The sequence below is a fragment of the Oncorhynchus keta genome, unplaced genomic scaffold (assembly GCF_023373465.1).
Source record: "Oncorhynchus keta strain PuntledgeMale-10-30-2019 unplaced genomic scaffold, Oket_V2 Un_contig_16248_pilon_pilon, whole genome shotgun sequence".
Lineage (NCBI taxonomy): Eukaryota > Metazoa > Chordata > Actinopteri > Salmoniformes > Salmonidae > Oncorhynchus > Oncorhynchus keta.
In genome coordinates, this window is record NW_026279793.1 from 19323 (window position 1) to 35273 (window position 15951).

Sequence of the window (15951 nt, forward strand, 5' to 3'; positions counted from 1 at the left end):
GCACTTCAAATGGAGAAGGTTGCAGATCGGTGGAAGTGGTAGGATAACTTGGCACTTCAAATGGAGAAGGTTGCAGATCTGTGGAAGTGGTAGGATAACTTGGCACTTCAAATGGAGAAGGTTGCAGATCGGTAGAAGTGGTAGGATAACTTGGCACTTCAAATGGAGAAGGTTGCAGATCGGTGGAAGTGGTAGGATAACTTGGCACTTCAAATGGAGAAGGTTGCAGATCGGTGGAAGTGGTAGGATAACTTGGCACTTCAAATGGAGAAGGTTGCAGATCGGTAGAAGTGGTAGGATAACTTGGCACTTCAAATGGAGAAGGTTGCAGATCGGTGGAAGTGGTAGGATAACTTGGCACTTCAAATGGAGAAGGTTGCAGATCGGTAGAAGTGGTAGGATAACTTGGCACTTCAAATGGAGAAGGTTGCAGATCGGTGGAAGTGGTAGGATAACTTGGCACTTCAAATGGAGAAGGTTGCAGATCGGTAGAAGTGGTAGGATAACTTGGCACTTCAAATGGAGAAGGTTGCAGATCGGTGGAAGTGGTAGGATAACTTGGCACTTCAAATGGAGAAGGTTGCAGATCGGTAGAAGTGGTAGGATAACTTGGCACTTCAAATGGAGAAGGTTGCAGATCGGTAGAAGTGGTAGGATAACTTGGCACTTCAAATGGAGAAGGTTGTAGATCGGTAGAAGTGGTAGGATAACTTGGCACTTCAAATGGAGAAGGTTGCAGATCGGTAGAAGTGGTAGGATAACTTGGCACTTCAAATGGAGAAGGTTGCAGATCGGTGGAAGTGGTAGGATAACTTGGCACTTCAAATGGAGAAGGTTGCAGATCGGTAGAAGTGGTAGGATAACTTGGCACTTCAAATGGAGAAGGTTGCAGATCGGTGGAAGTGGTAGGATAACTTGGCACTTCAAATGGAGAAGGTTGCAGATCGGTAGAAGTGGTAGGATAACTTGGCACTTCAAATGGAGAAGGTTGCAGATCGGTGGAAGTGGTAGGATAACTTGGCACTTCAAATGGAGAAGGTTGCAGATCGGTAGAAGTGGTAGGATAACTTGGCACTTCAAATGGAGAAGGTTGCAGATCGGTGGAAGTGGTAGGATAACTTGGCACTTCAAATGGAGAAGGTTGCAGATCGGTGGAAGTGGTAGGAGTGGTAACTTGGCACTTCAAATGGAGAAGGTTGCAGATCGGTGGAAGTGGTAGGATAACTTGGCACTTCAAATGGAGAAGGTTGCAGATGGAAGTGGTAGGATAACTTGGCACTTCAAATGGAGAAGGTTGCAGATCTGTAGAAGTGGTAGGATAACTTGGCACTTCAAATGGAGAAGGTTGCAGATCGGTAGAAGTGGTAGGATAACTTGGCACTTCAAATGGAGAAGGTTGCAGATCGGTGGAAGTGGTAGGATAACTTGGCACTTCAAATGGAGAAGGTTGCAGATCGGTAGAAGTGGTAGGATAACTTGGCACTTCAAATGGAGAAGGTTGCAGATCGGTAGAAGTGGTAGGATAATGGCACTTCAAATGGAGAAGGTTGCAGATCGGTGGAAGTGGTAGGATAACTTGGCACTTCAAATGGAGAAGGTTGCAGATCGGTAGAAGTGGTAGGATAACTTGGCACTTCAAATGGAGAAGGTTGCAGATCGGTGGAAGTGGTAGGATAACTTGGCACTTCAAATGGAGAAGGTTGCAGATCGGTGGAAGTGGTAGGATAACTTGGCACTTCAAATGGAGAAGGTTGCAGATCGGTGGAAGTGGTAGGATAACTTGGCACTTCAAATGGAGAAGGTTGCAGATCGGTGGAAGTGGTAGGATAACTTGGCACTTCAAATGGAGAAGGTTGCAGATCTGTAGAAGTGGTAGGATAACTTGGCACTTCAAATGGAGAAGGTTGCAGATCGGTGGAAGTGGTAGGATAACTTGGCACTTCAAATGGAGAAGGTTGCAGATCGGTGGAAGTGGTAGGATAACTTGGCACTTCAAATGGAGAGGTTGCAGATCGGTAGAAGTGGTAGGATAACTTGGCACTTCAAATGGAGAAGGTTGCAGATCGGTAGAAGTGGTAGGATAACTTGGCACTTCAAATGGAGAAGGTTGCAGATCGGTGGAAGTGGTAGGATAACTTGGCACTTCAAATGGAGAAGGTTGCAGATCGGTAGAAGTGGTAGGATAACTTGGCACTTCAAATGGAGAAGGTTGCAGATCGGTAGAAGTGGTAGGATAACTTGGCACTTCAAATGGAGAAGGTTGTAGACCGGTAGAAGTGGTAGGATAACTTGGCACTTCAAATGGAGAAGGTTGCAGACCACTGGTGTTACTGTTACCTGTTACTGGCAACGTCAGGAACATCATGGCAGAATCTACCAAGGCCAGCAACAGCAGCTATATTGATCTCTGGCTCCCTCTTGAGTCATTTTGTCTTGATTTTTAATTAAAGCATCAGGTGAAGAAGCCTAATTATAGTTGATTTTATTCAGACACGGGGTGTGCCTATATATGTAAAAATACACTTAATATTGACCAAATGATTGGCTGAAAGAACAGACTACGCTTGGTTGACCCAGATTGTTTTAGTCGGGAACAGCCTTACAAGTTTGTTTTGTACATTTAAGAAAGGGAAGGGGGATCACTAGTCAGTTGTACAACTGAATGCGTATTCCCACATTTAACCCAACCCCTCTGAATCAGAGGTGCGGGAGCAACCTTGCGGTTACTGGGCCCGATGCTCCAACCGGCCAGGCTACCGGCCAGGCTACCGGCCTCCCATTTGTGACGTACTTCTCTGTATCAAGACTTGTGTTACTGTTTTATACAAGTAATTGCAGCTTTTGTTCGTTAGCATTCTCCATGGTAACCTTCTCTTCCAGTTAGCCAGTCCCTAGAGACATCAGCTGACTGCGTCTGTTTGCCTAAGTGTGGCCGACTAGTAACTTGGTGTTCGTGTAATTATTTGTTGATTCAATTGGAAAATGGATTAGAAGCAGATGGAGTGCATGGTTAGGCAACAAATGAGTTTCAGCTCGCTGCTGACTCAGGCCCCTGATGCGGTGTGCTTGTGTGAGCGAGCAGTGGACTGCTGTCTGTACTACTTCCTGACAACCCTTTCAGCCCACAATAGAAAGCCCCCCTACCCACCCACTGGCAGCCGGCAGGTCACTCAGGCCGTTAATAGGCTACACGAGAAGTCTGCAACGTTTCCTCATGTGGAATGCCAATTCATCTGGCCATTTCTCCCGATCGGTGTGCCAGGTTTTCGTAACCACATTTTCGTGTAGTATTTCATTTATATTACACCACAGCATTGTTGAATTCTCGTTTGTGATTGGTTAGAAGGGCATTCTAGAATGGACATTATAACCAGATAACGGTACAGTTGGAGATGATATCGGGACACTTTGCAATCATGATGCAATAAGCATTACAGCCTGCAGGTGAAAATGATCTTGAAGAAAATCAATGTCCTTTAAATCACATTCGCTGCGCTGTCTGCAACGAACTAGAAACATTTATAACATCGATGGTCAGGCCCGAAGCCCTAGCAAATTTGCAACATTGTTTAAAACATTCTTGGCCCTCAGTTTCCTGCACCCCCTAACCACTATACACCTGCCCCCTCTAACCACAAGACTACCTGCCCCCCTCTAACCACTAGGCTCTCTGCCTCCCCCTCTAACCACTAGGCTCCCTGCCCCCCCTCTAACCACGAGACTACCTGCCCCCTCTAACGACTAGGCTCCCTGCCCCCCCTAACCACGAGACTACCTGCCCCCTCTAACCACTAGACTACCTGCCCCCCCTCTAACCTCTAGACTACCTGCCCCCTCTAACCTCTAGACTACCTGCCCCCTCTAACCACTAGGCTCCCTGCCCCCTCTAACCACTAGACTACCTGCCCCCTCTAACCACTAGACTACCTGCCCCCTCTGACCACTAGACTACCTGCCCCCTCTAACCACTAGACTACCTGCCCCCTCTAACCACTAGACTACCTGCCCCCTCTAACCACTAGACTACCTGCCCCTCTAACCACTAGACTACCTGCCCCCTCTGACCACTAGACTACCTGCCCCCTCTAACCACTAGGCTCCCTGCCCCCCTCTAACCACGAGACTACCTGCCCCCTCTAACCACTAGACTACCTGCCCCCCTCTAACCACGAGACTACCTGCCCCCTCTAACCACTAGACTACCCCCCTAACCACTAGTCTACCTGCCCCCTCTAACCACTCATTCCTTTAATTAGAGCCAATTATTCTCTAATATGAAAATGTTCAATCTTGTTGATTGTCTAGATCGTCGAGAAGCGTGCGGGTCTCAGTCGGAGCCGAGTCTTCAGGGAAGTGGAGATGCTCTATCAGTGCCAGGGACACAGGTACAGCAGGCTCACTGGAAGGGGGGCACAGGTACAGCAGGCTCACTGCGGGGGGCACAGCAGGCTCACTGCGGGGGGCACAGCAGGCTCCCTGGGGGGGGGACACAGGTACAGCAGGCTCACTGGGGGGCACAGGTACAGCAGGCTCACTGGGGGGGGGGGGATACAGGTACAGCAGGCTCACTGGGGGGAGGGGGATACAGGTACAGCAGGCTCACTGGGGGGCACAGAGCAGGAATATGGACCGCTGAGATTCACTACTGTATAGATAGATATAGGCATTACCTTCACACTGTTTATAACCATTTCTCTCTTGTTCACAGAAACATTCTGGAGCTGGTCGAGTTCTTTGAGGAAGAAAACAAATTCTACTTGGTTTTTGAGAAACTAAGAGGAGGTTAGTGGATATCAATCTTAATAGCAAACTCTCCCATCCATAGAAAATGATGGTTTCTCTCCCATCCATAGAAAATGTTTCACTCTCCCATCCATAGAAAATGATGTTTCACTCTCCCATCCATAGAAAATTATGGTTCACTCTCCCATCCATAGAAAATGATGTTTAACTCTCCCATCTGTAGAAAATGATGTTTCACTCTCCCATCTGTAGAAATTGATGGTTCTCTCTCCCATCTGTAGAAAATGATGGTTCTCTCTCCCATCTGTAGAAAATGATGGTTCTCTCTCCCATCCATAGAAAAAGATGGTTCACTCTCCCATCTGTAGAAAATGATGGTTCTCTCCCATCTGTAGAAAATGATGGTTCTCTCCCATCCATAGAAAATGATGTTTCACTCTCCCATCTGTAGAAAATGATGGTTCACTTGCCCATCTGTAGAAAATGATGGTTCACTCTCCCATCTGTAGAAAATGATGGTTCTCTCCCATCTGTAGAAAATGATGGTTCACTCTCCCATCCGTAGAAAATGATGGTTCTCTCCCATCCATAGAAAATGATGGTTCTCTCCCATCCATAGAAAATGATGGTTCACTCTCTCCCATCCATAGAAAATGATGGTTCACTCTCTCCCATCCATAGAAAATGATGGTTCACTCTCTCCCATCCATAGAAAATGATGGTTCATTCTCCCATCCATAGAAAATGATGGTTCACTCTCTCCCATCCATAGAAAATGATGGTTCTCTCTCCCATCCATAGAAAATGATGGTTCTCTCCCATCTGTAGAAAATGATGGTTCATTCTCCCATCCATAGAAAATGATGGTTCACTCTCTCCCATCCATAGAAAATGATGGTTCTCTCTCCCATCCATAGAAAATGATGGTTCTCTCCCATCTGTAGAAAATGATGGTTCACTCTCCCATCTGTAGAAAATGATGGTTCACTCTCCCATCTGTAGAAAATGATGGTTCACTCTCCCATCTGTAGAAAATGATGGTTCTCTCTCCCATCTGTAGAAAATGATGGTTCACTCTCCCATCCATAGAAAATGATGGTTCAATCTCCCATCAATAGAAAATGATGGTTCACTCTCCCATCAATAGAAAATGATGGTTCACTCTCCCATCCATAGAAAATGATGGTTCTCTCCCATCCATAGAAAATGATGGTTCATTCTCCCATCTGTAGAAAATGATGGTTCATTCTCCCATCTGTAGAAAATGATGGTTCACTCTCTCCCATCTGTAGAAAATGATGGTTCACTCTCTCCCATCCGTAGAAAATGATGGTTCACTCTCCCATCTGTAGAAAATGATGGTTCACTCTCCCATCTGTAGAAAATGATGGTTCACTCCCCATCTGTAGAAAATGACGGTTCACTCCACCATCTGTAGAAATGATGTTTCACTCTCCCATCCATAGAAAATGATGGTTCACTCTCCCATCCATAGAAAATGATGGTTCACTCTCCCCATCCGTAGAAAATGATGGTTCACTCTCTCCCATCCGTAGAAAATGATGGTTCACTCTCTCCCATCCATAGAAAATGATGGTTCACTCTCTCCCATCCATTGAAAATGATGGTTCACTCTCTCCCATCCGTAGAAAATGATGGTTCACTCTCTCCCATCCGTAGAAAATGATGGTTCACTCTCTCCCATCCGTAGAAAATGATGGTTCACTCTCTCCCATCCATAGAAAATGATGGTTCACTCTCTCCCATCCATAGAAAATGATGGTTCACTCTCCCATCCATAGAAAATGATGGTTCACTCTCCCATCTGTAGAAAATGATGGTTCACTCTCCCATCTGTAGAAAATGATGGTTCACTCTCCCATCCATAGAAAATGATGGTTCACTCTCCCATCCATAGAAAATGATGGTTCACTCTCTCCCATCCATAGAAAATGATGGTTCACTCTCCCATCTGTAGAAAATGATGGTTCACTCTCCCATCTGTAGAAAATGATGGTTCTCTCCCATCCGTAGAAAATGATGGTTCACTCTCCCATCCATAGAAAATGATGGTTCTCTCTCCCATCCATAGAAAATGGTGGTTCTCTCTCCCATCCATAGAAAATAATGGTTCACTCTCCCATCCATAGAAAATGATGGTTCACTCTCTCCCATCAATAGAAAATGATGGTTCACTCTCCCATCCATAGAAAATGATGGTTCTCTCCCATCAATAGAAAATGATGGTTCACTCTCCCATCTGTAGAAAATGATGGTTCACTCTCCCATCTGTAGAAAATGATGGTTCTCTCTCCCATCTGTAGAAAATGATGGTTCATTCTCCCATCTGTAGAAAATGATGGTTCACTCTCCCATCCGTAGAAAATGATGGTTCACTCTCCCATCTGTAGAAAATGATGGTTCACTCTCCCATCTGTAGAAAATGATGGTTCACTCCCCCATCTGTAGAAATGACCGTTCACTCCCCATCTGTAGAAAATGACGGTTCACTCCCCCATCTGTAGAAATGATGTTTCACTCTCCCATCCATAGAAAATGATGGTTCACTCTCCCATCCATAGAAAATGATGGTTCACTCTCCCCCATCCGTAGAAAATGATGGTTCACTCTCTCCCATCCGTAGAAAATGATGGTTCACTCTCTCCCATCCATAGAAAATGATGGTTCACTCTCTCCCATCCATAGAAAATGATGGTTCACTCTCTCCCATCCATAGAAAATGATGGTTCACTCTCTCCCATCCATAGAAAATGATGGTTCACTCTCTCCCATCCGTAGAAAATGATGGTTCACTCTCTCCCATCCATAGAAAATGATGGTTCACTCTCTCCCATCCATAGAAAATAATGGTTCACTCTCCCATCCATAGAAAATGATGGTTCACTCTCCCATCCATAGAAAATGATGGTTCACTCTCCCATCTGTAGAAAATGATGGTTCACTCTCCCATCTGTAGAAAATGATGGTTCACTCTCCCATCTGTAGAAAATGATGGTTCACTCTCCCATCCATAGAAAATGATGGTTCATTCTCCCATCTGTAGAAAATGATGGTTCACTCTCCCATCCGTAGAAAATGATGGTTCACTCTCCCATCTGTAGAAAATGATGGTTCACTCTCCCATCTGTAGAAAATGATGGTTCACTCCCCCATCTGTAGAAATGACCGTTCACTCCCCCATCTGTAGAAAATGACGGTTCACTCCCCATCTGTAGAAATGATGTTTCACTCTCCCATCCATAGAAAATGATGGTTCACTCTCCCATCCATAGAAAATGATGGTTCACTCTCCCCCATCCGTAGAAAATGATGGTTCACTCTCTCCCATCCGTAGAAAATGATGGTTCACTCTCTCCCATCCATAGAAAATGATGGTTCACTCTCTCCCATCCATAGAAAATGATGGTTCACTCTCTCCCATCCATAGAAAATGATGGTTCACTCTCTCCCATCCATAGAAAATGATGGTTCACTCTCTCCCATCCGTAGAAAATGATGGTTCACTCTCTCCCATCCATAGAAAATGATGGTTCACTCTCTCCCATCCATAGAAAATAATGGTTCACTCTCCCATCCATAGAAAATGATGGTTCACTCTCCCATCCATAGAAAATGATGGTTCACTCTCCCATCTGTAGAAAATGATGGTTCACTCTCCCATCTGTAGAAAATGATGGTTCACTCTCCCATCTGTAGAAAATGATGGTTCACTCTCCCATCTGTAGAAAATGATGGTTCATTCTCCCATCCATAGAAAATGATGGTTCACTCTCTCCCATCCATAGAAAATGATGGTTTCTCTCCCATCCATAGAAAATGATGGTTCTCTCCCATCTGTAGAAAATGATGGTTCACTCTCCCATCTGTAGAAAATGATGGTTCACTCTCCCATCTGTAGAAAATGATGGTTCACTCTCCCATCTGTAGAAAATGATGGTTCTCTCTCCCATCTGTAGAAAATGATGGTTCACTCTCCCATCCATAGAAAATGATGGTTCAATCTCCCATCAATAGAAAATGATGGTTCACTCTCCCATCAATAGAAAATGATGGTTCACTCTCCCATCCATAGAAAATGATGGTTCTCTCCCATCCATAGAAAATGATGGTTCATTCTCCCATCTGTAGAAAATGATGGTTCATTCTCCCATCTGTAGAAAATGATGGTTCACTCTCTCCCATCTGTAGAAAATGATGGTTCACTCTCTCCCATCCGTAGAAAATGATGGTTCACTCTCCCATCTGTAGAAAATGATGGTTCACTCTCCCATCTGTAGAAAATGATGGTTCACTCCCCCATCTGTAGAAAATGACGGTTCACTCCACCATCTGTAGAAATGATGTTTCACTCTCCCATCCATAGAAAATGATGGTTCACTCTCCCATCCATAGAAAATGATGGTTCACTCTCCCCATCCGTAGAAAATGATGGTTCACTCTCTCCCATCCGTAGAAAATGATGGTTCACTCTCTCCCATCCATAGAAAATGATGGTTCACTCTCTCCCATCCATTGAAAATGATGGTTCACTCTCTCCCATCCGTAGAAAATGATGGTTCACTCTCTCCCATCCGTAGAAAATGATGGTTCACTCTCTCCCATCCGTAGAAAATGATGGTTCACTCTCTCCCATCCATAGAAAATGATGGTTCACTCTCTCCCATCCATAGAAAATGATGGTTCACTCTCCCATCCATAGAAAATGATGGTTCACTCTCCCATCTGTAGAAAATGATGGTTCACTCTCCCATCTGTAGAAAATGATGGTTCACTCTCCCATCCATAGAAAATGATGGTTCACTCTCCCATCCATAGAAAATGATGGTTCACTCTCTCCCATCCATAGAAAATGATGGTTCACTCTCCCATCTGTAGAAAATGATGGTTCACTCTCCCATCTGTAGAAAATGATGGTTCTCTCCCATCCGTAGAAAATGATGGTTCACTCTCCCATCCATAGAAAATGATGGTTCTCTCTCCCATCCATAGAAAATGGTGGTTCTCTCTCCCATCCATAGAAAATAATGGTTCACTCTCCCATCCATAGAAAATGATGGTTCACTCTCTCCCATCAATAGAAAATGATGGTTCACTCTCCCATCCATAGAAAATGATGGTTCTCTCCCATCAATAGAAAATGATGGTTCACTCTCCCATCTGTAGAAAATGATGGTTCACTCTCCCATCTGTAGAAAATGATGGTTCTCTCTCCCATCTGTAGAAAATGATGGTTCATTCTCCCATCTGTAGAAAATGATGGTTCACTCTCCCATCCGTAGAAAATGATGGTTCACTCTCCCATCTGTAGAAAATGATGGTTCACTCTCCCATCTGTAGAAAATGATGGTTCACTCCCCCATCTGTAGAAATGACCGTTCACTCCCCATCTGTAGAAAATGACGGTTCACTCCCCATCTGTAGAAATGATGTTTCACTCTCCCATCCATAGAAAATGATGGTTCACTCTCCCATCCATAGAAAATGATGGTTCACTCTCCCCCATCCGTAGAAAATGATGGTTCACTCTCTCCCATCCGTAGAAAATGATGGTTCACTCTCTCCCATCCATAGAAAATGATGGTTCACTCTCTCCCATCCATAGAAAATGATGGTTCACTCTCTCCCATCCATAGAAAATGATGGTTCACTCTCTCCCATCCATAGAAAATGATGGTTCACTCTCTCCCATCCGTAGAAAATGATGGTTCACTCTCTCCCATCCATAGAAAATGATGGTTCACTCTCTCCCATCCATAGAAAATAATGGTTCACTCTCCCATCCATAGAAAATGATGGTTCACTCTCCCATCCATAGAAAATGATGGTTCACTCTCCCATCTGTAGAAAATGATGGTTCACTCTCCCATCTGTAGAAAATGATGGTTCACTCTCCCATCTGTAGAAAATGATGGTTCACTCTCCCATCCATAGAAAATGATGGTTCACTCTCCCATCCATAGAAAATGATGGTTCACTCTCCCATCCATAGAAAATGATGGTTCACTCTCCCATCCGTAGAAAATGATGGTTCTCTCCCATCTGTAGAAAATGATGGTTCACTCTCTCCCATCCGTAGAAAATGATGGTTCACTCTCTCCCATCCATAGAAAATGATGGTTCACTCTCCCATCCATAGAAAATGATGGTTCACTCTCCCATCAATAGAAAATGATGGTTCACTCTCCCATCCGTAGAAAATGATGGTTCACTCTCCCATCCATAGAAAATGATGGTTCACTCTCCCATCCATAGAAAATGATGGTTCACTCTCCCATCCATAGAAAATGATGGTTCACTCTCCCATCCATAGAAAATGATGGTTCTCTCCCATCTGTAGAAAATGATGGTTCACTCTCTCCCATCCGTAGAAAATGATGGTTCACTCTCTCCCATCCATAGAAAATGATGGTTCACTCTCCCATCCATAGAAAATGATGGTTCACTCTCCCATCAATAGAAAATGATGGTTCACTCTCCCATCCGTAGAAAATGATGGTTCACTCTCCCATCCGTAGAAAATGATGGTTCACTCTCCCATCCATAGAAAATGATGGTTCACTCTCCCATCCATAGAAAATGATGGTTCTCTCCCATCAATAGAAAATGATGGTTCACTCTCCCATCTGTAGAAAATGATGGTTCTCTCCCATCTGTAGAAAATGATGGTTCACTCTCCCATCCATAGAAAATGATGGTTCTCTCTCCCATCCATAGAAAATGGTGGTTCTCTCTCCCATCCATAGAAAATGATGGTTCTCTCTCCCATCCATAGAAAATAATGGTTCACTCTCCCATCCATAGAAAATGATGGTTCACTCTCTCCCATCAATAGAAAATGATGGTTCACTCTCCCATCCATAGAAAATGATGGTTCTCTCCCATCAATAGAAAATGATGGTTCACTCTCCCATCCGTAGAAAATGATGGTTCACTCTCCCATCTGTAGAAAATGATGGTTCTCTCTCCCATCTGTAGAAAATGATGGTTCATTCTCCCATCCATAGAAAATGATGGTTCACTCTCTCCCATCAATAGAAAATGATGGTTCACTCTCTCCCATCAATAGAAAATGATGGTTCACTCTCCCATCCATAGAAAATGATGGTTCTCTCCCATCAATAGAAAATGATGGTTCACTCTCCCATCCGTAGAAAATGATGGTTCACTCTCCCATCTGTAGAAAATGATGGTTCTCTCTCCCATCTGTAGAAAATGATGGTTCATTCTCCCATCTGTAGAAAATGATGGTTCACTCTCCCATCCGTAGAAAATGATGGTTCACTCTCCCATCCGTAGAAAATGATGGTTCACTCCCCCATCTGTAGAAAATGATGGTTCACTCCCCATCTGTAGAAAATGATGGTTCACTCTCCCAGCTGTAGAAAATGATGGTTCACTCTCCCATTTGTAGAAAATGACGGTTCACTCTCCCATCTGTAGAAAATGATGGTTCACTCTCCCATCTGTAGAAAATGATGGTTCACTCCCCATCTGTAGAAAATGATGGTTCACTCTCCCATCCATAGAAAATGATGGTTCACTCTCCCATCCTTAGAAAATAATGTTTCACTCTCCCATCTGTAGAAAATGATGGTTCACTCTCCCATCCATAGAAAATGATGGTTCACTCTCCCATCTGTAGAACATGATGGTTCACTCTCCCATCTGTAGAAATTATGTTTCACTCCCCATCTGTAGAAAATGATGGTTCACTCTCCCATCCATAGAAAATGATGGTTCACTCTCCCATCTGTAGAAAATGATGGTTCACTCTCCCATCCGTAGAAAATGATGGTTCACTCTCTCCCATCCATAGAAAATGATGGTTCACTCTCCCATCCATAGAAAATGATGGTTCACTCTCTCCCATCCGTAGAAAATGATGGTTCACTCTCTCCCATCCGTAGAAAATGATGGTTCACTCTCTCCCATCCGTAGAAAATGATGGTTCACTCTCTCCCATCCGTAGAAAATGATGGTTCACTCTCTCCCATCCGTAGAAAATGATGGTTCACTCTCTCCCATCCATAGAAAATGATGGTTCACTCTCTCCCATCCATAGAAAATGATGGTTCACTCTCCCATCCATAGAAAATGATGGTTCACTCTCCCATCCATAGAAAATGATGGTTCACTCTCCCATCCATAGAAAATGATGGTTCACTCTCTCCCATCCATAGAAAATGATGGTTCACTCTCCCATCCATAGAAAATGATGGTTCTCTCCCATCCATAGAAAATGATGGTTCTCTCCCATCCATAGAAAATGATGGTTCACTCTCCCATCCATAGAAAATGATGGTTCACTCTCTCCCATCCGTAGAAAATGATGGTTCACTCTCTCCCATCCGTAGAAAATGATGGTTCACTCTCTCCCATCCGTAGAAAATGATGGTTGACTCTCTCCCATCCATAGAAAATGATGGTTCACTCTCCCATCCATAGAAAATGATGGTTCACTCTCCCATCCATAGAAAATGATGGTTCACTCTCCCATCCATAGAAAATGATGGTTCACTCTCCCATCCATAGAAAATGATGGTTCACTCTCTCCCATCCATAGAAAATGATGGTTCACTCTCCCATCCATAGAAAATGATGGTTCTCTCCCATCAATAGAAAATGATGGTTCACTCTCCCATCCGTAGAAAATGATGGTTCACTCTCCCATCCATAGAAAATGATGGTTCACTCTCCCATCAATAGAAAATGATGGTTCACTCTCCCATCAGTAGAAAATGATGGTTCTCTCTCCCATCCGTAGAAAATGATGGTTCTCTCTCCCATCTGTAGAAAATGATGGTTCACTCTCCCATCTGTAGAAAATGATGGTTCACTCTCCCATCCGTAGAAAATGATGGTTCACTCCCCATCTGTAGAAAATGATGGTTCACTCCCCCATCTGTAGAAAATGATGGTTCACTCTCCCAGCTGTAGAAAATGATGGTTCACTCTCCCAGCTGTAGAAAATGACGGTTCACTCTCCCATTTGTAGAAAATGACGGTTCACTCTCCCATCTGTAGAAAATGATGGTTCACTCCCCCATCTGTAGAAAATGATGGTTCACTATCCCATCTGTAGAAAATGATGGTTCACTCCCCCATCTGTAGAAAATGATGGTTCACTCCCCCATCTGTAGAAAATGATGGTTCACTCTCCCAGCTGTAGAAAATGATGGTTCACTCTCCCAGCTGTAGAAAATGATGGTTCACTCTCCCATCTGTAGAAAATGATGGTTCACTCTCCCATCCGTAGAAAATGATGGTTCACTCTCCCATCCTTAGAAAATAATGTTTCACTCGCCCATCTGTAGAAAATGATGGTTCACTCTCCCATCCATAGAAAATGATGGTTCACTCTCCCATCTGTAGAAAATGATGGTTCACTCTCTCCCATCTGTAGAAAATGATGGTTCACTCTCCCATCTGTAGAAAATGATGTTTCACTCTCCCATCCATAGAAAATGATGGTTCACTCTCCCATCTGTAGAAATTATGTTTCACTCTCCCATCTGTAGAAAATGATGGTTCACTCTCCCATCCATAGAAAATGATGGTTCTCTCCCATCTGTAGAAAATGATGGTTCACTCTCCCATCCGTAGAAAATGATGGTTCACTCTCTCCCATCCATAGAAAATGATGGTTCACTCTCTCCCATCCATAGAAAATGATGGTTCACTCTCTCCCATCCACTCTCTCCCATCCATAGAAAATGATGGTTCACTCTCCCATCCATAGAAAATGATGGTTCACTCTCCCATCTCTAGAAAATGATGGTTCACTCTCCCATCTGTAGAAAATGATGGTTCACTCTCCCACCAGTAGAAAATGATGGTTCACTCTCCCATCTGTAGAAAATGATGGTTCACTCTCCCATCCATAGAAAATGATGGTTCACCCCCATCTGTAGAAATTATGTTTCACTCTCCCATCTGTAGAAAATGATGGTTCACTCTCCCATCCATAGAAAATGATGGTTCTCTCTCCCATCTGTAGAAAATGATGGTTCACTCTCCCATCCGTAGAAAATGATGGTTCACTCTCTCCCATCCATAGAAAATGATGGTTCACTCTCTCCCATCCATAGAAAATGATGGTTCACTCTCTCCCATCCACTCTCTCCCATCCATAGAAAATGATGGTTCACTCTCCCATCCATAGAAAATGATGGTTCACTCTCCCATCTCTAGAAAATGATGGTTCACTCTCCCATCTGTAGAAAATGATGGTTCACTCTCCCACCAGTAGAAAATGATGGTTCACTCTCCCATCTGTAGAAAATGATGGTTCACTCTCCCATCTGTAGAAAATGATGGTTCACTCTCCCATCTGTAGAAAATGATGGTTCACTCTCCCATCTGTAGAAAATGATGGTTCACTCTCCCATCTGTAGAAAATGATGGTTCACTCTCCCATCTGTAGAAAATGATGGTTCAAATTCACCCAGGTTTGGACTTATGGTCAGTCAGGTTTATATCAGAAGATGCGACCGCTTGAGGCAGTGTCTTCAGTGCATATATCAAGTTCAATCGTCTTGCATCTTCTCCCCCTGGAGTCTCTGAAATGCAGCAACTTGAGGCAGTGTCTTCATTAAAAGTTGACAGTTTTTTCTCCATATCAACCTCTCCATCCCTCCCTCTCTCCTGCAGGGTCAGTGTTGACCCACATCCACCGTAGACAACACTTTAGTGAGCAGGAGGCCAGTTATGTGGTGCAGGACATCGCCAGTGCTCTAAACTACCTCCACAACAAGGGAATGGCACACAGGGACCTGAAGCCTGAAAACATCCTGTGTGAGCACGTGGACCGGGTGAGTCAGAGTGCACGTGAACACTCCTCCCATCGCGTCACAGGCTCCTGATGGGGACGAAGGAGAACCAGAGTTGAGCCCAGTCTAAAATACTAGTGGACTTTTAATCCCGTCATTCAGGCCCTGAAAACAGTGTGAGAGAGCATGGTGATTGGGTGAGTCAGTCATTCAGGCCCTGAAAACAGTGTGAGAGAGCATGGTGATTGGGTGAGTCAGTCATTCAGGCCCTGAAAACAGTGTGAGAGAGCATGGTGATTGGGTGAGTCAGTCATTCGGGCCCTGAAAACAGTGAGAGAGGACATGGTGAGTCAGTCATTCAGGCCCTGAAAACAGTGAGAGAGAGCATGGTGATTGGGTGAGTCAGTCATTCAGGCCC

The 15951-nt window shown here is 44.1% G+C and overlaps 1 protein-coding gene across 1 annotated transcript in view; it reads left to right on the forward strand.

The window, feature by feature from the left end:
• Positions 1 to 15951, forward strand: part of LOC127919292 (MAP kinase-interacting serine/threonine-protein kinase 2-like) — a gene marked incomplete at its 3' end in the record, with an annotated part of 64153 nt that overhangs the window by 19096 nt on the left and 29106 nt on the right. Inside the window, exons 5-7 of the mRNA XM_052502799.1 lie at positions 4306 to 4385; positions 4709 to 4782; positions 15415 to 15575. Coding sequence (XP_052358759.1) covers positions 4306 to 4385; positions 4709 to 4782; positions 15415 to 15575 — 315 coding nt within the window. The remainder of the gene's footprint in view (positions 1 to 4305; positions 4386 to 4708; positions 4783 to 15414; positions 15576 to 15951) is intronic.